The 24,011-nt window shown below is 41.8% G+C and overlaps 1 protein-coding gene across 2 annotated transcripts in view; it reads left to right on the top strand.

The window, feature by feature from the left end:
* Positions 1-22,484, top strand: part of NKAIN2 (Na+/K+ transporting ATPase interacting 2) — a 1,184,738-nt gene extending 1,162,254 nt beyond the window's left edge. Inside the window, exons 6-8 of one of the 2 annotated variants that reach the window (XR_001296049.2) lie at positions 15,633-15,714; positions 16,323-16,411; positions 20,005-22,484. Coding sequence is in view for 1 of the 2 variants with exons in the window: in XM_005684494.3 (XP_005684551.1) it covers positions 15,633-15,714; positions 20,005-20,014 (92 nt within the window). In the remaining variant the exon portion in view is untranslated. The remainder of the gene's footprint in view (positions 1-15,632; positions 15,715-16,322; positions 16,412-20,004) is intronic. The other variant, XM_005684494.3, reaches the window with a different exon arrangement.

The following is a 24,011-nucleotide window of genomic DNA, read 5'->3' as shown; positions in this document are numbered from 1 at the left end:
GAAAAGCTGGGACCTGCTCCAGAGGGTGCACCCTGACGCTTGAACCTTATGTGACTGGGGCAACCATCACAACGTACTTTGCTACATTTGTTAGTGAAAAGGCAGTGGTATGTCTTAGGAGAAAATTCTTTCTCCAGGGGAGTGGTCGTCCCTCACTGAGCTGTCTTTGTGGTTGGGCTCTTCACTCTATCATGCGTTGCCAACCAGGCTGTTATTCCTTAGAACCTCCAGTGTTTTCCATGCCTCTCTACTTGTTCTCTTTGACAATATTCTGTGAAATAAATAAAAGGTTCCGAGACTTCTGGTCTGTTGCCTTTTATGATACTTGTAACTCTTCTCTCCCTTAATCTTCAGCTTCTCTGCCCCAGAGTCCGATGTCCACTTAGAATGACAGAACTGAGAAATTACCTGCTACGTTAGCGCTGTTAGATGGGACAATTAAAAGGAAAACACGCAGCTGTGGAAAATATCACTGATCATTAGAGGGAAAAAAAAAGGCCAACATGATTTCTAAACTTTTATTATGTGTTCTTATAAACCTTTCCCTTAATAGTTAAACTAGAACTAAAAATAAACATCAGTCCTCTGGAAAATGGATCCATTTTTCTAAGCGCATACTAAGTCGCTTCAGTCGTGTCTGACTCTTTGTGACCCCGTGGACTGTGGGCCCACCAGAATCCTCTGTCCATGGGATTCTGCAGGCAAGAATACTGGAGGCGTTGCCATTTCCTCCTCCAGGGGATCTTCCTGACCCAGGGGTCAAACCTGTGTCTCTTCCGTCTCTTGTTTTGACAGGAGGGTTCTTTACCACTAGCACCACCTGGGAAGGCGACATTTTTCTAAGTACTCACTATCTTTCCTAAAAGAGATTCAGTGTGTTTGCAAATGTTATTAAATATTCAAATCATCCGGGAAAATATGCAGAATGCCATTTTAAAATATCCTAAGGGGGCTTATTTTGAAAAAATATTTTAAAAATTAATTCTAGATTTTTAAACTTGTAGATACACATGTGTATGAACCTGCCAACCAAGCACAGACGCATAAAATCCTGTCCTGAATTCTCCAAAACAAACTGGCCTTGGGATAAAAGTCATAATCAATTTATGGAACCTTTCATTTGAAAAGCAAACCACAGGAAATTATTCACTTCTCTGAGGCTAATAATTTTCTGTTATTTTTGTTTGATTTTTCTTCTAAAGCCTGCTGGCCTACACTTCTGTGTATTGAACTCTGTTCTGCACACTTTGATCATTTTTCTAGTTTGACAGGATCACTGAGTTTGGATGCTATTCTTTGAGCACAAGGACATGTTCTCCCACCTCTGAGGGTGGGTGGAGGTGGCAAGGGAGGAGTACTCAGCCATTAAAAAAAAAAAATTGGTGCTTTCTGTTTATAAAAGGATGTAAGTTACTGCAAAATGGAGAGAACCTACAGATGAAAGAAAAAGAAAGTTAGAATGATTTCACAATTTCAAATTCTGGTTCTCAGTTAACATTTGGGTATATGTCTCCTTTCTTCCTATCTTTTTCTGTCTCTCTATCTGGTTGTCGGGGCCATTTTATACATTCTGCTTGGTAACCTCAGCTTTCTTTCTTATTATTTATAAATCACTCGCCAAACATAACCCAAGGGGTAGGCAATTAGCAGTTCAAAAAAGGTGCGAAGTTCCTGAGTGCCAGGTTGACAGGTAGAGTTATGAGAATGATTTGCCTATTTTACTTCACAAATATCATACTCAGTCAAATGAAAGTATAATATATTATTGTTTTCTTTACAACATTTGTTTTGCAATTCTGAAGGTGACTGACTGAAGTAATCTTGTTTATATCTGCCAGCCTACCACAAAACCAAAATTTGTCTCTTCTTTCCCCATCTCTGAACAGAATCACTCATTATTAGGGTCTGGAGCCCCAGACTTCGGATGCTGCTAATCTCTAGCTGGTGCTCTGCAGAGCCCCAGAGGGGCCAGAGTAGAAGGCCCCAAGGTTGCTCCTTTCCCAACCTTCCAGAGCAGGAGCTCTGCATTTGTTAAATTTTACAGCTCCCGATTTGGCTTCAGACTTCTTATGAACTGAGAACACTGCGGAGTTTGAAATGATGGAAAACTACTGCCTACTGCTCTATTTCAACACTTTAATTTTATAGACCCATAAAGATTAAACAACTTGCCCAAGGTCACTGAGTGTTCCCGGTGAACTTCTGACATCACACAGGACATACTGACTCCCTCAAGGGAAGACAGTGTTAGGGGATGTCACTGGGGACCACACCTATCTTGACCACTGCTATAGCCTCCGCATCTAACCTATCCCTCAATAAGTATATGGGAAATAAATGAATCAACCAGTTAGCTCTCCACTAACATCTCCTGGACTATATGGAAACTCCAAACGAATGTGACACTTTGGTAGACCCCAGTTTATTCTAAGTAAGAGAATAATGAATAAATAAATAAATAACGAATTTATAAGAAATAAATACTGAATTTATAAGACATAAATGAATAAATAAAGCAGATTTCCTCATTTTCTACAAATGGAAGAAAGCTGGGGGGAGAAAGATATGCTGCCATAAATAAAAACAAAAGCCAGACTAGATGATCACCGCCTAAAACAAATACATACACGTGTGCCTCCCGTCAGTAACACGTGAGCTCCTGTCAGTGACAGCAGCCTTCCCTAATTGTGAGACAATTTTTACAGTTCCGTCTCCCGAAATTAGTACTGGTCTTTTCAGCCAGCTGTTAAATTGCTCCCTCTCGTGGTCACGGAAGAGAAAACATGAGTGCTTTATTTTTAAATTTGGACATTCAGGTCCAACACCCAAGAAGAGCAGAATTGAAGAATGTGCTAACCGCCAGACAGTCGCACTCATCCTCCAAGCTAGTGAGGTCACGCTTAAAATCTCCCATGCTGGGCTTTAGTGTTTCACAAACCAAGAGCTTCCAGACTGGGTCTCAAAATCCAAACCTGGTTTAAAGCTGGGTTTGAAAAAGGCAGAGGAACCAGAGATCAAATTGCCAACATTCGCTGGATCACAGAGAAAGCAAGGGAATTCCAGATAAGTATCTACCTCTGGTTCATCAACTATGCTAAAGCCTTTGACTTTGTGGATCACGACAAACTGTGGAGAGCTCTTCAAGAGATGAGAATACCAGACCACCTTAGCTGTCTCCTGAGAAACCTGTATGTGAGTCAAGAAGCAACAGTTAGAATCTAGTATGGAACAACTGATTGTTCAGGACTGAGAAAGGAGTACAACAGGGCTGTCTGCCGCCACCATGCTTATTTAACCTATACGCTGATGATACACCTATCATCAGAAATGACGGGCTGGATGAGTTACAAGCTGGAATCAAAAGACAGGTGGGAGAAACAGCAACAACCTCAGATATGCAGACGGTACCTCTCTAATGGCAGAAAGCGAATGGGAACTAAAGGCCTCTTGATGAGGGTGAAGGAGGAGAGTTCATGAGGCAGCTTAAAACTAAATACTTTAAAAAACCAAGATCATGGCACCTAGACCCATTACTCCATGACAAATAGGAGACAAGGTGGAAGTAGTGACAGATTTCCTCTTCTCGGTCTCTAAAGTCACTGCAGATGGAGACTGCCCAATGAAATCAGAAGACAACTGCTTCGGAGCAGGAAAGCTATGACAAACCCAGACACTGGGTTGAAAAGTAGAGACATTACTCTGCTGACAAAGGTCCATATAGTTGAGAATATATAGTCTTCCCAGTGGTCATGTATGGTTGTGAGAGCTGGACTGTAAACAGAACGTCAAAGAGGGCTAAAGAACTGATGCCTTCAAACTGGAGGTTTGGTGCTGGAGAAAACGCCTGAGAGTCCCTTGGGCAGCAAGGAGATCAAACCAGTCAATCTTAAGCAAAATCAACCCCGAATACTCACTGGAAAGACTAAAGCTGAAGGTGAAGCTTCAGTGTTTTGGTCCCCTGAGGCTAACAGCTAACTCACTGGAAAAGTCCCTGATGCTGGGAAAGATGGAGGGCAGAAGGAGAGGGCTTCAGAGAATGAGACAGCTGGATGGCATCACGGATGCAATGAACATGAACTTGGGCAAACTCGGGGAGATGGTGAGGGACAGCGAGGCCTGGTGTGCTGCAGTCCATGGGGACACAAAGAGTCGGACATGACTGGGCGACTGAATAATCAACATTCAGGGCCAAGTTGAGTCTTCTTGAACAGTTACTTCTCATTTTCTCCCTCTTCTCCTAGCGGCTATTCCGTTATACTTCATAGCTTTTTATACACAAACATACACACACATACATGCACACTAGGACCATCCTTAAATAAATCTAATGTTCCCAAGGGAATCCCAGGTGGTAAAGAATCTGCCTGCCAGTGCAGGAGACGCAGGAAACACCAGTCGGATCCCTGGATCAGGAAGATCCCCTGGAGAAGGAAATGGCAAACCACTCCAGTATCCAGTATTCTTGCCTGGGAAATTCCATGGACAGAGGAGCCTGGCAGGCTACATTCTATAGGGTCGCAGGGAGTCAGACGCGGACACAACTGCGTGACTGAGCATGCATACCATGTTCCCAAGTCAAAAATATGGGGGAAGAAATTGATCCATTCTCTACCCTTTGTTGATTCGAAGCAATCAGGCCCGTGTTTCTAAAGAGTCAGTGCTGAGGTTAACAATATTCAGACCAGCAGAGGAGGCCCTTTAACTGGGGTGTTTGAAGGAGGTATGTAATGCAGAAAACCAACATAACGCAGTCGATAAATAACATCCAAGTTGTTTTAATCCGCCTCAATGGAAAAGAAAGCCAGCGCTTGTGAAAGGCAGGAGAATTAGTGGTATTTACAGAAAGGATTAAAAGAAACATCTCCCACTGTGATTATTTTGCCTCTTCCCATCCTCTAACACGTGTTCTGTACCTGTTTCCTCACCATCTCTCTCTTTACTCACAGTGATAATGACATAAGCAGGAAAGCAGCTAAGCGGCAGAAAGATAGGATGCTTTCAGCGCCAACATACATACTCACAAATAGAGTAGATGGGATCCTTTAGTCCTGTCTTGAAAGAACAAATGAGAGCAAGACAAAGAGCTGGCACAGGAAACAGACGTCTGAGAGCCCTCCAATGCTGAGACGCGCTGAGAAAGAGGACGGTACACTCAAAGTCGGGCTTTTGATAAAGGATGCTGGCAGTTGCCAAATTCATTATGACCAGTTTTGCTTTAGCGGTAGCCACGGCATCTAATAGGAACAGAAGGCCAGGCATGGCTATCTCCTTCTTAACAGCAGGGGCACTGAAAGCACTGCCTCTCTAAAGACAGGACGGCCACCAGGTATGCGGAACGAAAACATCTGAGCAGAGCTGCCTTACGCAGAGCAGTTAAAGAGTGCATTGTAAAGAAGCAGCAAGGGCGAACCCGCCATCCTGCGTGACATTTAAACGAGGCTGCTCCAGCGGCAGAGAGGCAGGCAGGCCTCCACGGGGGTGGCTTGGCACTGTGTGGCAGGGAGGGAAGGAGAAACAAACTTAAAACTCATAGGAGGTGAGGTTTGTTTAAATAATAGAAAGTAATTAGGCTGAAGACAAAAATCAGTGATGGCATTTTATAATTACAATTAATTTAAAGGTTAATTTCCTTTGGCGCTGAAATCTTTATTTAAAACATTTACCAGGAAAGGAAATGAGGATGTTACCATCAAGAGGCGTAGAGTGCTTCTGGGAATCCATGCCTATTATCACTGGAAAATTAGGTTAGGCCCAAAGTGGGAATTTCAATTCATTTCTGTGTATAATAGATGGCGGTCTGGCTTCAGAGTCAGCAGGGCTGCCTCAGGGCAGAGTGAGATTTGCATTTTTTGTTTGTTTGTTTGTTTGTTTGTTTAGGGGATTAATTGCAAGTGTTTCCCACAAAGAATCCTGGTTTATACATGAACAATCCTGACACAAAAAGAAAATTGGATATGGATTGCTGCCTTTGTAACTAATGGAGTTGATGTGGGAGGAATTCCCAAGAGCACAGAGGCAAAGGGATGCTCACCGTCAGGCTCACCTTCATCACGGAAATAAACTGAATGGGGACGGCAGTATTTCTGTGGGCTCCAAGCCCGTCCACCCTACTTTTCTCTCCCGGCTCCCACTCTTTGTCATCACTCTGTTCCCCAGTTGGGAACGGTCACGTCTCGAGTCTCAGGTTCCAACAGACCTATTCTTCAGTTCATCTCCCTAGAAACGTGCTCAGTAAAACTGACGCATAACAGCAGCAACAGCCAGAGGGGGAACAACTCCTTCACACGAATTTTTTCCACTCATTATGTCTTCACAGGTTGGTTCATTTTAAATGCTCCACTGCTATTATCAGTATGTAAAACAATCCCACAAATATGGAATCGTGCAGAGCACAGAGCACTGAACACTATTCGCAATCACCTGCTTTAGTCCCCTGATTTTACAGCTGAGGAAAGGAACACTGACTTGCTCCAAGTTAATCATTTAGAGGCGGTGCTGGGAGCCGAACTTGCCTCCCAGGTCAAGGTATACTTTACACATCACTTCACCGTGAAACTCGACACAGGTTCTTCTGACACCTTTGTCAAGTAGCCACTCCACATGGAAGGCTGTGTGCTATTCACTAGGGATGAAGCAGACACTGTCTTTGCCCCCCTGATGCCTACAACCCAGCACACAATTCACATGAGGAAATAGACCAAAGTGTGATGAGTGTTCAGATAAGGAGAGTGGGGATGGGAGGACTTACCCCCAGTGGTGCCTCATGCAGTTAAGAGGACTAGGAAATTCTTCCCTGAAGAAATGACATCCCCACTGAAACCTAAAGGATAAATCAGAGGGATGTGGAGAATTTAACAAAAATAGATGCGCCTTTTCTTAAAAGGATAACTTTTTCACCCATATTGACCAAATGGACCCCATAATTCACACAGGAATCATCTTATGTGTTTTTAGTGAACCCCACATGGAAAACCTAGTTTCACCTATCCCAAATAGCTAAGAAAATACTAAAGTGACCGCTGGGCATCCTCATGCCTGAAATGCTCTCATTGTCCCATAAAGATGATCAATTTAGGTTTAGTTCTCCTTTCTGGAGGCTGAAAAATAATGCAAAAATTGTGCAACCAAAAAGTACAAGGGGAGAAACAGTTCTCTCCTGGGGATTTTAGCATCCATGCTTTATTTTTCATTTTCCTAAATATGGATACATCGATGTCCGACACCCTAATTAAAACCTGCATTTAAGTGGGCTGTGCCTTCTAAATATATCCCAGATGTCAGCTGTGAAGACACAGCCAATCATGTCTAACTAGCCTGCCTAGAGCCTGTAATAACTGCTCTCTCCAATTTCGACTGAGAGACACGTCACATGTAATTGAAAGCCATTCTCTAAGGGAAGAACAAAACAGAGACTGGTGTTATCTAATCCACCCAAATGCCGTGGCACAAAGTGATGCCAGGAAGCTTGAAAATAAAGGTCATTTTATCACACTCTGCACGTGATTCCACATCTATTCCAAGTATTAAAACTATCTGAATACAGAGTTTTCTGACTCGAGCTGTACAATTTCTTGACCATCTCACTTCTTAACCACATCTGTCACCACTCACTTTGCCACCCCCCATAGTTCCCTTCACCAGGGAGAGATGTGGACCACCTTCACTATGGAGGAAAAAGGCATCTCTAAAAACCACCAGTTCTAACACTCTGCCTGACTGTGAACTCCTACTTTTACTCCTTTTGTTCTCCTGCCTCCCTCCTGGAGGACTGTGTCTTCATCTTTGCTCAGGAGCTCCCCTCCACTGGAAGTTTTGTTCATCTGTCTACTCAGCATCGCTCTCCCGGATGCATAAGAACAGTGATGCTCTTACAGGCGCCCTTGGTCTTCGTTCCCTGCATTCTCCTCCATCAGGCTTGGATTTCCAATATCCCTGCCTGATGCAGCTCAGATGCAGCGTCTCTACTTCTAATCCAGGGCTGCTGCACAACAGCCGGAGAGAGCCCCGGAGCCCACCTGGGTGCTCCCTCTTCCCAACACAACTTTCCCTCCTCTCCCACTGACGGTGTGACACAGTGGCCATGGGACCTGCTGCAAAGCCTTCCAAGCACCTACGCCTAGTACCCAAACCTGAGAAAAACCAAAGCTACCAGACATAACGCGTCCCGTTTTCCCCTCAGAACCTCGAGGGTTCTCCATACCAGCAATCATCCTTCTGTCTTCTAGAAAAGTGAAAGCGTTAGTCACTCAGTTGTGTCCGACTCTTTGTGGTCCTACAGACTCTGGCCCGCCAGGCTCCTCTGTCCGTGGGATTTTCCAGGCAAGAATGCTGGAGTGGGTTGCCATTTCCTTCTCCAGGGCATCTTCCCAACCCAGGGATCAAACCCAGGTCTCCCACATTGCAGGGAGATTCTTTACCATCTGAGCCACATAGTCTTGAAACCCCGCCTAAATCTGAGAGGAATGGTTAAGCTTTTCTTCTTCCACCTAGCCTTGGCCTCATTCCCTCAGCCCAACCCAGGAGACAAGCTCTTGGTGTCTTCACCTTCACTCACTCCACTCGAAATTTCCTTTTTGACACTCATGGGTCAAAGCCTCACAGACCACAAACCAAATCAGGTCCAGCCTCTCTCCATCCTTTAGGATAAGATACGAGGTGATTTCCAAAAATATTTGAAAAGTGGAAACTCAGCTCTAGGTAGATTTTTATTTTTAATATATACCATATCTTTCCCTTTTATCTACAATATGTCACATGGCTTACTCCTATCACTTGCCAGACTATAGTTAACCAACCAAGTGGGCGCTTGCCAGACTATAGTTAACCAACCAAGTGGGCATGAGAAGGGTTTCCATAAACCTACCTCAGCTTCTGCTGATGACTTCCACGCTTTCATTATTCCACACTAACTTCAAGTAAATTCTAACACAAAGTTCTCTTTTCTGACCCTTACTTATCTCCATCTACTTTCCTGGCCTGAAAAATTCTCATCCTCTCGGTAAAGAAACTAAACATGTAAAGCATACTTCAAATCATTCTTTTTGGACAAATCCCTTGCTAAGAGAGATGAAACCCCATATCCACCTGCAGTGTATCCATTAAACACGTGCATCCAGTCACACACGCACATAACTCTGTGCAGTTGGGATTGTTTTATCTCCACTTCACAGAGGAAGAAGAAAGTCAGGCTCAGAGCAGTTGTGACCTGCTTGTGGGTACAATGCTAGTAAGAAGGGAAGGCACGGCTGAGCCCCGTTCTTCTGACTCCCAAGCCCTCAGTCTTCCACTACTTCACACTCTCCCTGCGATGCAGCCAGTGGTGGCATTACACTATCAGAAGATGATTCAACAGCAAGACCCTTGTCTCAGCAGAAAACCAACATGTGTTTCTTCAAATCTCACCTAAGGTACTGGCCACACTGAGAATCAGCCAAAATAGGCAACAGTGAAAAGACGAAACAGTTTATCAAGTGGAAATGTGTAGAGCATTTTCATTACGTTTTTAAAACCAACAGCTTAAAGTAGTTACTCAAATGATCTCTAAAGAAATATTCCTTTGCAGTTTTTAGTATACTTAAATGTGTCTACCGAGTTAAAACCCTGAAGATCTGACTGCAATACAACTAAGAGAGAAACAAAGAAAACACAACCCTAAGATCCTGAGAAAAGGTTATTTTCTGAACAAGGTTAGGAAGTGAAGCATCTGCTGTGATTTAGCTAATAAGTCTCATTTCATTCAATGCATGTTTCGCCTGCTGGAAGCTCTCTGTAGTATCACACTTTAGTGACTTTTCGGGCAACGGTGGAGTAAAACACCCCTACCTACAAAGAATGTGTTTTTCTGATCAGAAAAAATAAACCGTCCACTCAGAGATTAAGTCCAGACTGAGTACATCAAGCTCACAGAAGAAGCTGAATTGCTGCCTCCAAGTAAGTCTGCGTGGGAGGAACAAGGGGTTTTTTGGACTTCGACTTTTATGCTCTGAAATTCCTTTTGTGCCACTGGAGATAAGTACCCTTGGAATCCTTACCTGCAGAGATAATAGATTTACACTCTATTTTCATAGGCCCACAGAAATTCTTTAACATCTTTCAGTGAGTGCCTCCAAATATTTGGGCTTAGCTTTCTGTGAGCTGCCTTTTAAAATTTTCCCCCGTGATATTTTCCAGCTCTGTCTCCAAAAGAGTGTGTTGACTAGTAGCTTTTGTCATTAATAACCAAGGTACAATTACAAGGTATATTACGATACCTCCCTGCCAACATGTATTTTTAAAAAGCAGCTTTAAGTTTGCTGAACTCACTGTTCATGATTAAAAGGTTTAAATAAAAGGGAAGCTCACAACAGGGGACATATTTGATTGAAGAATATTCCTTCAAAAAGCATTTTTCTCTTACTTGGTAATTTCTAAATTCCACTATTATTAATGTTATCAAATCATAGTCATTAAACTGATATGGTACTTTACTAATTTAAAATAACTGGGCATCCCTGTGCCTCCACGGGTCAGTAGATTAAAAGCATACCCATACTGCAGATAGGAAAACTAAGGCAAAGAAAAAACCAACTGCAAAGAAAATAACATTCATGAGTTGTTTCAAGAGAACCAAAACCAAACTGCTCCAAAGAGGCAAAGATCAAACAAGTACAAATTTTCTTTTATTTTGTCACCTTCTACCTAGTCATGTACCTCTATTTAGAATGCTATGAACTTGCCAGAAAGAAACCAATATTTTCTCTACCAGTTATCAACATTTTTGCAACATGTGATAGCAATCATCAACGGATGATCCCTCTCACCCTAGTTACGTTGATGCTAAAGCAAGTCCTAGCTTTCTTCCTTCCATTCATATCGACCAAAGAAACTAGAATGGTGCCTTCTTTCCATTGATATCCAAAAGATTTATTTTGTCTCACAGGATCCAAGCAAGTACTGACATTCTAGATCTTCTATAAAAGGTCTTCTCTTAGTTATCATTAAAGGCCTTCTGAAGAAAGGGTAAATGCACTTAAATTTCACTTAGAAATTCTCCCAGCATCTTCCATACTTAAATCACCTGCCTTTTTTCAAAACAGCCTCAAGAGTTTATTCAGTAAATATGGCTTCCATGAGCCAGACATTGTTCTGGGTTCTGGGGCCACCGTAGTGAACAGTAAATCTTATGCAGCTTACGTTACCGTGCTGAGATCAACAACAAATAAAGTAGATTCATAATATGTCAGGTGGAGATAGGTTTCAATGAAACACAATAAAGCTGAACAAAGAAAAAGAAAATTCACCTCTCCAGTCCCAGCGAGCCTCCAATTTGTCTCCCACCAATTACAATTATAGTTCCTGTTTCCCAAATGTTTTCTGGTCCTTGCTGCTCATATATGCCACGTACATACTACATTTTCTAATGAAGCCAAACACAAGCTCCCTTCTCTCAATTCTTTTTGTTCTGTTAAAGGCAGCAACACCTCCTAGACAACAAATTTTGAGCTCTAAGCCAAACATCGAGTTGCCATTATTTGCTCACTGAGTCATGTCTGACTCGTTTGCAACCCCATGGACTGTAGCCCAGCAGGCTCTTCTGACCATGAAATTCTCCAGGCCAGAATGCTGGAGTGGGTAGCCTTTCTCTTCTCCAGGGGATCTTCCCAACCCAGGTCTCCTGCATCACAGGCAGATTCTTTATCATCTGAGCCACCAGGGAAGCCCTGTATTCCTATAGTTGTTCCAAATTAAACACTTCCTTTCTCCCACACTGCACAGTTTAGAAGAATTATAAAGAAAATCCTGAATTCTTAAGGGCTTTTAGTTTTCTTCTTCCACACCACATGTCTCCCTCAGGGCTCTACACCCCTCATTTTATCCTCCCACTAATAAAATAAGTGTTATAATTCTTGTGTAAGAGAAGTTCAGTGATCTGTCTAAGGTCACACAGCCAGCAACTGGTCAAAACAGTATTTGAATCCCGATCCTTCTAACATCAGACCTCTGTTCTTTTCATTACACTCTAGATCTTCGTATCATGGTTTCAGCTACCTGCCGTCAACTGCAGTCTGAAAAGAATAAACGATTCCTAAGTTTTAAATTCTGAGCCATTCTGAGTACTGTGATGAAATTTCACACCATCCTGCTCGGTCCCTCCAGTAACATAAATCATCACTTTGTCCAGCATATTCATGCTGTGCGTGCTACCTATCCATTAGTAGCATCCATTAGTACAGGGAGGGGGGGAAAGCAAAGTATTGTGTAGACATAGGGTTCAGCACTGTTCATGGTTCAGGAATCCATTAAGGACCTTGAACTGTATTCTGCGGATATGGAAGGACTGTTGTACTACTCCACTTCTGACCAGAAGAGAAATTCTGCCTCAGTAAAAGGGTTTTAGTGATAAAAAAAAAAAAAAGAGAGAGAGAGATTAAATCATAAGAGGACATAGAGGCACCTTCAAAGCATATGACTAACTGAAAGAAACCAATCAGAAAAGGCTAGAAACCATAGGAGTCCAGGTATGTGACATTCTAGAAAAGGCGGGTTGACTCAACAGCTTGGAACTGGGATCATTTGAAGGTACCTGTCTGGGTGTTGATGCTGATTGTCAGCTGGGACCTCAGCCACGCTGTTAGCCAAAATCATATCCAAGGGTCCTCTGTTGATCTCTTCACATGGGCTAGTTTGGCCTTCCCAGTTTGGGCATGATGGTTGTATTCCTGAAGAGCAAAGGGAAGTGTGTGACATTTACTGGAGACAGTAAAAAGATCAATGGTTGCTAGAGTTTAAGGGAGAGGGTGGGATTGAAGGGCTTCCCTGGTGGCTCAGAGGGTAAAGAATCTGAAGGTCTCTGCAGTGTGGGAGACCTGGGTTTGACCCCTGAGTCGGGAAGATCCCCTGGAGAAGGAAATGGCAACCCACTCCAGTATTCTTGCCTGGAGAATCCCATGGACAGAAAAGTCTGACTGGCTACGGTCCACAGGATTGCCAAGTCAGACACGACTGAAGCGACGCAGCAGGCGTGCAATGCCGGGATTAAAAAGGTAGAACAAGGGAATTCCCCGGTGGTCCAGTGGTTGGGACTCTGTGCTGTCACTGTCAAGGGCCTTCCTGGTTCAATCCCTGGTCAAGGAACTAAGATCCTACAGGCAGCATGGCCAAAAACAAACAAACAAAAAAAACCTAAAAAGGCAGAACACAGATTTTTAGGGCAGTGAAACCATTCTGTATGATACCAAAATTGTGGATACATGTCATTACAAGTCTGTCGAAACCTACAGAATTTAAAAGCAAAGTGAACCCCAATGCAAACTCTGGACTTTGAGTGCTAAGGATGTGTTAAGGTAGGTTCTTCAATTGTAACAAGTGCACCACGCTGGTGTGGGATGCTGACAGGAGGGGAGGTCGTGCACATACTGGGGGTGGAATAGGGCACAACTCTCAGTACTTCTCAGTTTTGCTGTGGACCTAAAACTGCTCTAAAAAATAAAATGCTTTTTAAAAATAAAAAGATTTCCCCACTGTCCCTTGTTCCAATTTCTACCTGTAACACTTTGAGATATTAAAAAGAGAATAAGAACTAGCCAAACTTCAACCACCAGAATAAGACATTAGAAAAAAGTAAAGATATCCTCACACATCTTAATTCAGTCTCTAGGTTCCTCTCTTTCCCCTTCCTGTCATCTATCTGGTCAGCTTTTTTTGTCGTCTTGCCTCTTTGGGCCCCACCACAGGACCTCCACGACCAGGAATGAAAAAGAGAACACAAAGGAAAAGTTTCTCACAGCACTCTTAGCATGAATGTTTGCGTCACAGCTACCGCTGCTTGCAAAATGCAGTGGTATTAAACAGCCGCGATTACACTCGTGGGCTGCGGGCTAAGAATCCAGACAAGGCACTGCGAGGACAGCTGGTCTGCAACCCCCAGTGTCAGAGGCCTCAGCTGGGGACACTCCAGCACTGGGCTGACTCAGCAGCTTGCGGCTGGGATCATTTGGAGGCACGTGTCTGGGTGTTGACGCTGACTGTCAGCTGGGACCTCAGCCACCCTGTTAGCCAAAATCATATCCAAGGGTCCTTTGTTGATCTCTCCATGTGTTGCCCTTCCCAGTTTGGGCATGACGGCTGTGTTCCTGAAGAGAATCCCTGCAGAGCAAAGGGAAGGAAGTGCATGACATTTTTTTGATCTAGCCTTAGAAGTCAGAGAGTGTCACCTTTACCACACTCCGTGGGTCCAAGTGGCCACAAAGTTCCTCCCAGGTCCAACAGGAAAGGATAAAGACCCAAACCACAGGACAGGTTGAGTGTCAAGATCACACTGTAAGCAGACACGGGATTCAGGAGATCTTGCTGCAGCCATTCTGGATAATATAATCTACCGTAGTAACTCTTGTTATATCTCATTGTACCTCAAACATCTAGGTGTGTATGGCATTTGAATGTGGCTTTTTTTTTTTTTTGCTTATAAATATGTTTAATGCTTTTATTATGCTGCAAAATTCACATAATATAAAACATACTATTGTCACATTTAACTCTACAGTTCAGTGGAACTAAGTGCATGCACAATGCTGTGCAACTCTCATGATCATCCATCGCCCAACTTTTTTACCTTTCTAAAATGAACCTCTGTCGCCATTAAGCACGAACTCCCCATCCATCCCCCGCCCCACCCCACCCCACCCCGCCATCCCTGGCATCTTTCAATGTACTTTCTGACTCTCTGAACTTGACTGTTCTAGGTATAATATAATATGTATAATACTATACATATTTTATAATGCTCTTGTATAATATGTCTGCACCAAACGTATATCAGATGCATCTGAATCCTTGGTTAGAATTTCTTCCATATCTTTATTTCTGACTGTCTATTTGAGATTGCTGCTAAGTCGCGTCAGTTGTGTCCGACTCTCTGCGACACCATAGACAGCAACCCACCAGGCTCCCCCGTCCGTGGGATTCTCCAGGCAAGAACACTAGAGTGGGTTGCCATTTCCTTCTCCAATGCATGAAAGTGAAAAGTGAAAGTGATTTCACTCAGTCATGTCTGTCTGACCCTCAGCGACCCCATGGACCACAGCCCACCAGGCTCCTCCATCCATGAGATTTTCTATAAAGAGCACTGGAGTGGGGTGCCATCGCCTTCTATTTGAGATTACGAACCACATAATGGCAGGGACACCCGTGCTGAGCTAATTTACATCACCTTCATCACAGTACCTTGAACCTGACAATGAAGATATAACATTATTACTAATAATAATTGCTGATAGATACATGCACTTGAGCTATCGTCGATTTTTTTACATTTGCAAGGTGTTACAGAAAATCTCCACACTAACCACAAAGACATATGGCATCTTAATTGTGCAAGTGAATTTTATTGCTCCAATTAAGTCTTGGTTGCTTCAAAGGAGTATATAATTTCTTCTCCCAAGTTAATAGATTCGTGTAAAGCAATAATTGAATCTCACAGTTGGGGGTGGGGGAATCACTGCCTTGAAGGAACTATCTTTTTATCTCCACAATTAGCTACTTCTGGTCTAACAGATTATTTAAAAGGTTTATATTAGTAATCTGTATAAGACCTTGAACATGAGTATGCATCTCTTCTGAAAAGTTGACTAATTATAGCAATTGTCCCTTTCTAGTTGATTTCATAGGTGGCTTTGATTCTTACGGCTATCAGGGGCCTCAGAAGACGTCTCATTTACAGCTGCAGCCCATGTACATGTGAGTGCTTTACTTTGCAGTATTCTTCTGGGATACTAAAAGGTGATTAAGAAAATGTTATTGTCACACACAAGAGATGGCATGTGGCTTTCCTTCAGTCATGACTTACCTCTTATACTTTCTCCTCTATTAACGTTGTTTTGACTGAGATAACTCTAATAACATTTTGTTCATAATTTTTACAAAATTTATCAGGAAAGCCACCTCTAAAGTTACTTTTAAAAGTATTCTTACATGTGTATCAACTGCATAGCTAAAAATTCAATATATAATTTCTCTGAATTACCCAAAAGTTGTATATTTTGACGATGATATAACATTGTAGGTAGTTGTACGTAACTATATATAAGCTGTATGTCCTGATTTTCCCAGTACAGTCACAGTTTACATGCGTTGTCCTGGTATACTTATTACCAGCACTCCCTATGAGACTTATAAGTGTTCTCTTTTGGATGATAAATGAAGTAATAATGCTCTTTAACATTTTTTCTGGTGTGAAAAGTGAAAATGAAACCACAGTATTAAGACTTAAACTTATCAGACCCTTTACTCTAGCACTCAAGAGAGCAGACATACAATCGGAGCCTGATTTTTATATCTGTGTTTAGGCAAATTCCCTTGGATAACAACTGATAACAAATTCTATATATCAGCATCAGGTGATATGCTGAATTGCAAGCGAAGATCAAAATAGAAAGTAAGATTCCAATTCATTTTGAAATGTGAGCTTCTCTCTTTGAAGATTCGTGTTTGTTGTCCTTGTCCTCCACCATTCAGTCATTTTGCCTTTTAATATTGTTAGTGTGTAGGATGATAACACATTTGAGGGAGTATTTCTCCTCCGGAGAGATTAAGGTAATCCTTATACATACCCTTTTCAGCTTCTTTTCACAAAGGGAATGATCTGTGCACCATGCTGCATTTTGTGTGTGTCTCTTGTAGTTCCCCAAAAGCATTCAGAACACCACTCATAAAACAGACTTTATCAAGTTCAGAAGGCAGTCAATACTATATGCCATCCCTTCTGTAAACAGGATCTCACACAACCCCTCTTTTACATCCCCAAAACCACTGCCCCAATTCAGCTATTCATTAACTGAAGTTTTACAGTCTATTTTATAACCCCTACTCCCATTCTTCTATGTAACTATCAATTTAATCTTCTTAAAGTATCACTCCAATTGTTAGACCTTTGCCCAGAAACTATCAAAACACTCCGTATTGCCTACTAAACAAAAAGTCCAAAATCCATATCAGAACTTGCCGCTCTACTATGGCCCAGCCCCAAAATTTTATGGAAATATTATCTCTGCTCTTTAACTTAAAAACCTCTGAGTCTCAACTGGATGCAGATAATGCTGAGAGACACCAGGAAAATGCAACGATTTCACATTTTACGATGGTTAAGAACTGCTTCCTGACCTTACCTTCTCTGATGTCTCACACATACTCTGATGTTTCCCCTTATCTACTTCTAACAGCCCAACTAAAACTCTTGCCATCCACAAACACGATGTGGATTTTTTTCAGCTGTCGATGCTATTCTCTTGACACCAAATGTCTTTTCCTAAATTCTACTTTTCAAATCCCACTCTCCTTCAAATTGTATCTTAAAATATACTTCCTTTATGAAACGTCTCTAAATCTTTTTCCTTTGATATTTCTTTTTGCTTCTTCCCCATAACATAGTTGTATTTCTATTTATACCATAAGGTCCCCAGCCTCCCAGAAGATTTGATAGCTTAAATAAAAAATAAGCCCTTTATGTTCTTCACCATTCTCCTCGATATTATATCAATAATATGCCCTTGTGTAAAGCGTTCTGTTAAAAACTAAAAGCAAAGCAGCGAGAGGCCGTGGTTAAGATGAGCTATGGAAGGCAGACTGCATGCGATACAATTCTTTATGACCTTGGACCTGTAACTTTACTTGAATAACTTTATTCTCACCAAGCCTGAAAATGAAAGTGTTAGTCACTCAGTCATGTCCAACTCTTTGTGACCCCATGGACTGTAGACAGCCAGGCTCCTCTGTCCATGGGATTCTCTAGACAAGAATACTGGAGTGGGTTGCCATTCCCTTCTCCGGGGGATCTTCCCTCCCCAGGGATCAAACCTGGGTCTCTGCACTGCAGCCAGATTCTTTACCATCTGAGCCATCAGGGCCTAAGTTTCCTCAACTGCAAAACAGAGACAATAGCCCATGTACTTCATACAGCTGCTCTGAATTTATATAAAACAATGCTTGTAGAGAGTGACAACAGAGGACATGTCACATACAAGACACTTAATAAGCAATTTATTAGTTGTAGGAACAATGCTTATGTTACCCAATATTACTCAGGAAAAGACTTCATGAACTCAAATTAACATACACTGTATTTTCATTCCCAAAAGGTTTCCTCTGTAAACAATGTATCACATCTTATCAGCCCAAGTAACATGTAACAATATGCTTGTGCTCAAAAGTAGACCAGAATATCTGTAAGTCCTGCAATTTCTTGCTTCTAACAATATCATACATTTTTATCACATAACATTACACTGTGATGGTCAGTATGAATGATCAATAAAGATGATAAAAATATAATAAATTGGATATGATCATTATTTAAGGATAAGCTCTGATGATAACATGAGAATGCTAATTATATGTAATCAAGAATATACTTTCAAATCAGGCATTTATAATTCTGTTTTCTTTAAAGAGAGGACTCTTCAAATTTAATGTCCAGAATGAAATTCCTTGAAAACAGAAACTTCTCATGATTTCCTTAAATACTTTTAGTAGCAAACCAAAATTAATAAAAATATTATTTTTTTCCTTACTGCCTGAAAATGGTTAAATTATATCAGAGGCTTCGAGTCCCACTGCTCATGAAATAAATGTTTAACAAATCACCAGTCAAAATACTGCTACCATCACTTCTACAAAGCATCCCCTAGCAGACCTCAAGTCCTAGAACACTGAGCTTTTATTCTACAGATGAGGAAACTGGATGAAAGGAAAGAAAAACACAGGTCACACATCTTGTTAGTTATGCAGCCCATTATCGGGCAGTTTTCCTGATCCCTTAGTTTTGTTTTGTTTTTTCCAAATTCTCATGTGGACTGTGAGTTTGCCCTGACATGTCATTCCCTGATCTTAAATTCATTTACCTTTACGTCCTCACACTAACGCAGCTGCCGTAACTCCATACCTGCCTGCACCCTCCCCTTTTAGCGCATTCCCTTATATTCCATTTTGGTTTCGCATTACGTGGTGTTGGATGAAGAGCTTTTTCAACTGTGTAGCCCTCAAAAACAATCATTGGAGAGTCGCTGCCTATTAGATTCCCATGAAAAACTAAAACTGATTCACGCATAAACTCCATTCCCTGCTGGGAGGCAGAGACCTGAGCCCCTCCCATGTCTTTGTCCTGTGCGGTGGACCTTCTCCTGTCAACCTGCCGTAAACAAGTCTCATAAAGTAAGAGTAATTTAACATCATGGGCCAGCTCAAGCACCCCCATGATATTATATAGCAACCGGAAATAAAAGCAGTTCCTTAGGAGGAAAATAGATGCTTAAAAGCAATGCGCAATTTTAGCTGTGGGGTTTCCACTATACCCAGCAAATCTTCAATGGCTCAGAGCCTGGACAAGGCTTTGGAAACACTACCCCTAACCGGCCTCCATTCATAGCTGTGTTTTAGTTTCTATAGTCAATGAATAACAGTCTTCTTTTTAAAACGTTAGGTTGGGTGAATATTCTTGATGTATAATTCTTTGGATTATCTATAATCCATCTAAAAGGGAAAAGTTTTCATTAATTTTTCTCTTACAGTTTGGAGGACTCTTTGAAACCAACAGTGGCTATGAAGTTGCTCCACTTAACATTCCCATGTTTGCAGGTTAATTTTCTAACAAAGCAGCTGCTTTGACTACCACTGACCTAATGTGCCGAAGCAGGTCCACATCTATTGGGCTCCCTGAGGCATAAATGTGGGAATACCCCACGCAGTAACAGGCCACCATTTGAAACCGCTGCATTCTTTCTGGCAGCCTAACTGTACAGCAATACATATACATTTGCCCCCAGAAAATGGATTTTAAATTACCATAGCTGGCCTCTCAATCCAGAAGGTTGCACTGAGGAAAAAGTTGAGAGGAGGAAAACTGTCTATTTAAAGCACAATTTGGGCTTTGGACTTTTTTTTTTTTTTTTTTGGTTTACTCTTGTGCTTGGAGAGGTGAGAAAAGGGTACTGAGCTCTCACCCTTGATTAAAAACATCTTCTTTCTCTCTCTCAGGTCAAAATAACACAAATGGCTTCAGTACATCAGCTCCTGGACCTTTCAAAGAACTTGTTTCGTGGTGGCCTCCTGCATTTTTTGAAGAGAAAGAAGCAACTAAGTTTAATACATACTAACAAAACATAAAGCCTTCACATGCACTGGAAGAGACACACACACTCACTCACACACACACACGCACGCACGCACGCACACACACACACTGGCACACACCAATTCTACTTGGCCTCCTCTTTCTATCTGAAACAGAGAAATATGCAGGACACGCCCCTCGTGGATTTCCGGAATGCAGGCTGCTTTCTCCCAGGTCTTTGCAAAGTTCATGAGGAGACGTGTTGGCGCCCTCTGCTGGCCATTACTAACTCCTCTACAGCCCAGCCAGGCGGCCTCTGCCAGCTGCAAAGTCATCCAGGGCACAGTAATTTGAGAGCCCTGTCTTCTGCCCCCCCCCCCCATATGTCTTGATAGCACCACGGCTATGTAGGCAATGTAACTGCAAAAACAAACACACAAAACATACCATGATGACCTTGTAACCGAAGTCTGAAATGGCAGGTTGTTTGCCCTAAAGGCTGTACCGTACATACTTGCCTTAACCCACCTAAGTTGTGCGCCTGAGAGTCCTCAGTGCAGACATCCCCAAGTCACTTCCTTTAGGCTAACACACTGCTGTTAATTCCGAATGAGTTCAAGTCTGTGTGTGTGTCATGTCAAGAAACAAGACTGCATAGCTCTGCAGCTCCAGTGTGTCTGTGTATGAAAACTGCCAGCTGTCAGCCAAGTGCTTTTACCATTGAGCCTCCACGGTGGCCAAAAAGAGACAAGTAATAGTAACAAAGTAATAATCGTCATCTTTATAATTCTTCAATAAGGTCTTCTGAGGGGGGTTGGGTGGGACAAAGCATATTAATCTACTAAACTCATCAATCTACGGGGAAGCAGAGAACAGAGATGGCTTAACTCACTGATTTTATTTATTGCACTCTAGGTGCTTTTATAAGTATCTACAAATGTCTTTTACTAACACAGAAACAGCTGTGGATTTCTATCAACAGAGGCCAACTGAATATGTATTAGCTATGTTTACTCTTTTATATCTAATTCAAATGGAAGCCCCTATGTAGGTGAACTTCTTTTCCTAACTTCAGCGTACGAGATTATTTTTTGGGTGGGCGGGGGGAACAATAGTTACCTTGGTAAAATATTTGAGATCTCTTTGTGGTAATTGGGGGATCTGTTGTGTGTTAGAGTGTATTTTAACCCTCCTGTATTATTGTGGCAGAAAAACTGTGCTGTTAACGTAGTTGGCAACAAGATGCCTTTGGAAACTTAATAGTAGGTCAATGTGTTTATGGAATATTCTGAATTCCTAGGAAATTTTGTTCTATATATTCAGGCATTATTTGATTTTCATTAGTGAAAAACATAATTAGCTCAGGCTTGTCAGGAACTCAGATGAGTCATTTTCTTTTTGATCCACCTGAGACACTAAAATCAATTTCTTAGGACTATTAATAATACACCATCTTTAAATGCAGTGAAATTTGGACTTGAAACGCTATAAATTGGCATGGAGCAACTTTTTCTCTTGGTTTCTATGAAGTTTCAGTTATTGGGTTAGCCTACTTTGAACGTTAGCCCATCCAAAGCTACATAAACCAGTCCCATTACTGTGCCTGCATGGATGCCTGTGATCTACACACATACGCACTTGAAGATAACAAAGGAACAAAGGTCACTAGTAGAACATAAACTACAAAAAAAAAAAAAAAAAGTTCCAGCACTTGTGCTTGAATTTCCTCAGTGGTTTGTATATGTTTGTCCATATATACATGCATAAAATATACGGTCACAAACATGTCAGTGAAACCTCATATGATGATTTTATAGTGACATGCATGTTTAACATATGAGAAAAATACTTACCAATGTATCATCCTTTGATTCTTAAAATATAAATACTACACATGCCAGAAATTATTCTAATGTGACTATCAATGTGACTATTAACATGAGGTTTCACTGTACATTCAGGCTGTGATGAGATTCCACCCTAAGACATGTATACGGATAGAGATTCAAATGCACAGAGAACAAAACCCTCATATTCCTGCTTTACGTTGCAGCCAAGTTACCATCTAATCACTACGATCATCACCACCAAAATTTTCAAAACCAGTTGTTGACTACTAAACAGGAATCAGTAAACAGGGAGCACAGTAGTGTGATTCTATCTGGAAAAACATCTAAGTTGTACAGCTGTATCCTCCTCAAACTCCGGTGAAGAATGCTATTTTTCTAGGCTGAGCTTTTGTTATAAACCTAATATTCAGAAGGCAAGAGTTACAATCCTGATGTGTCTTTCTTTCTTTTGCATTTGTTAATTATGAATGTATTTTTAACAGAGTGATTTTTTTGACTTACTAGTGTAATTTGCATTTTAAAAATAAATGGAAAAACAACCAAGTTTCTGAGCCATCCCTGAAAGTCCGTGTTCCTTCTCAAAGTGCACCTGGTGACGTCACTGACAGGGAAACCCTATTTCAGTGACATGGAGACAGGGCTGATGTTCTACACGGTACGGTAGTAAAAAGGAATTGCCAGGTCTTGGCACCATTTCAGCTCAGTCACAGGTAACATGCACTTTCATTATCTCCTGACACTAAGGGTTCTTTTACAAGACCTTCTGGAATAGACTTGCTGTCATTTGGAGAACTTTTTTATTTCCTGTCCCTCCTCTATTTGGAATTTAGAGTTAGCATCCAGCTAATAGCTGGATTATAGAGCACTATATTTAAAAAACCTTACATTAACATAGGGAGGCTTTTTCATTTTTGCATGTCAAATTATTTAAAATAAAATAATTTATTCATTTACTGCCCTTCTGATAATGAAGATTTGATGACAATTTTAATGAACATGTTGAAACAGGATAGGCAAGGTGAGACTTCCCTGGTGGCTCAGACGGTAAAGCATCCGCCTACAATGCAGGAAACCCGGGTTCAATCCCTGGGTTGGGAAGATCTCCTGAAGAAGGCAATGGCACCCCACTCCAGTATTCGTGCCTGGAAAATCCCATGGATGGAGGAGCGTGGTGGGCTACAGTCCATGGGGTCGCAAAGAGTTGGACACGCCTGAGCGACTTCACTTTCACTTTTCACTTTAGCACTTGTGAGCACAGGGTCACAATTTCAACTGAGGTTTACCATACGTACTCAAGGGACTGAGGGCTTGGGCTGCTCCAGGCTGCTGGGGTTGCATCCTTGCTCTCACCGCACAGACACACACCCGCCCCCAGAAGCTGAAATGCCACAACTGACTGAAAACAAGGAAGGCTGTGAGGCAGCATTCCAGGAAGCTGAAGATCAGCTTATAGTATTTCGCTTCTGGGCCACATGGTGAGAGCCTTATAGATGACCAAGGCTGCTCTCACTGATGCTCCCGGTGTGGAAGTATGCTGATGTGCGTTCATCAAAGTAGGGTGGATGACTGTTAGGATGTTGCTTCTCACCATGAGGGCTCGTGCACACAAGACCTCGGTTGCATAAAAAGAGTTAATAGATTAAAAGTTAATAGATCAACCCTAAGTAAAGATCACGTATGTATATATGATGTAAAGATAAGATTCGTTCGTCTAGAGTTCTCCATTAAATAAGATGTGCATTTGGTAAATAACAGGGGGTGCCAAGATCTTCTTCGTCTGGTAGCTACTATAAAACATAACCTCTGAAACGGTGAAGCAAAACTCCAGCATTCCATTGTACCATAACAAGTGGACAATTTGAACTCAGATATAAAAACCTTTTAAATAGACCACATCGTGGGACAAACTTTGGAGATACATAAACACAGGCATTAGAAAAACAGTTAAACTAAGGTTAAGAGACTACTCAAGATTACTATTTATTCTGAAAATGCAAACATGTCGCCATTCTACCACAAATTCCAGTTCGTGCACTCTGGTCAAAACAGAATAAGCTACACCCAGCCAACGGGGATTTGTC

The sequence above is a fragment of the Capra hircus genome, chromosome 9 (genome assembly GCF_001704415.2).
Source record: "Capra hircus breed San Clemente chromosome 9, ASM170441v1, whole genome shotgun sequence".
NCBI classification, from domain to species: Eukaryota; Metazoa; Chordata; class Mammalia; order Artiodactyla; family Bovidae; genus Capra; species Capra hircus.
This window is presented reverse-complemented; position numbering and strand designations above follow the sequence as displayed.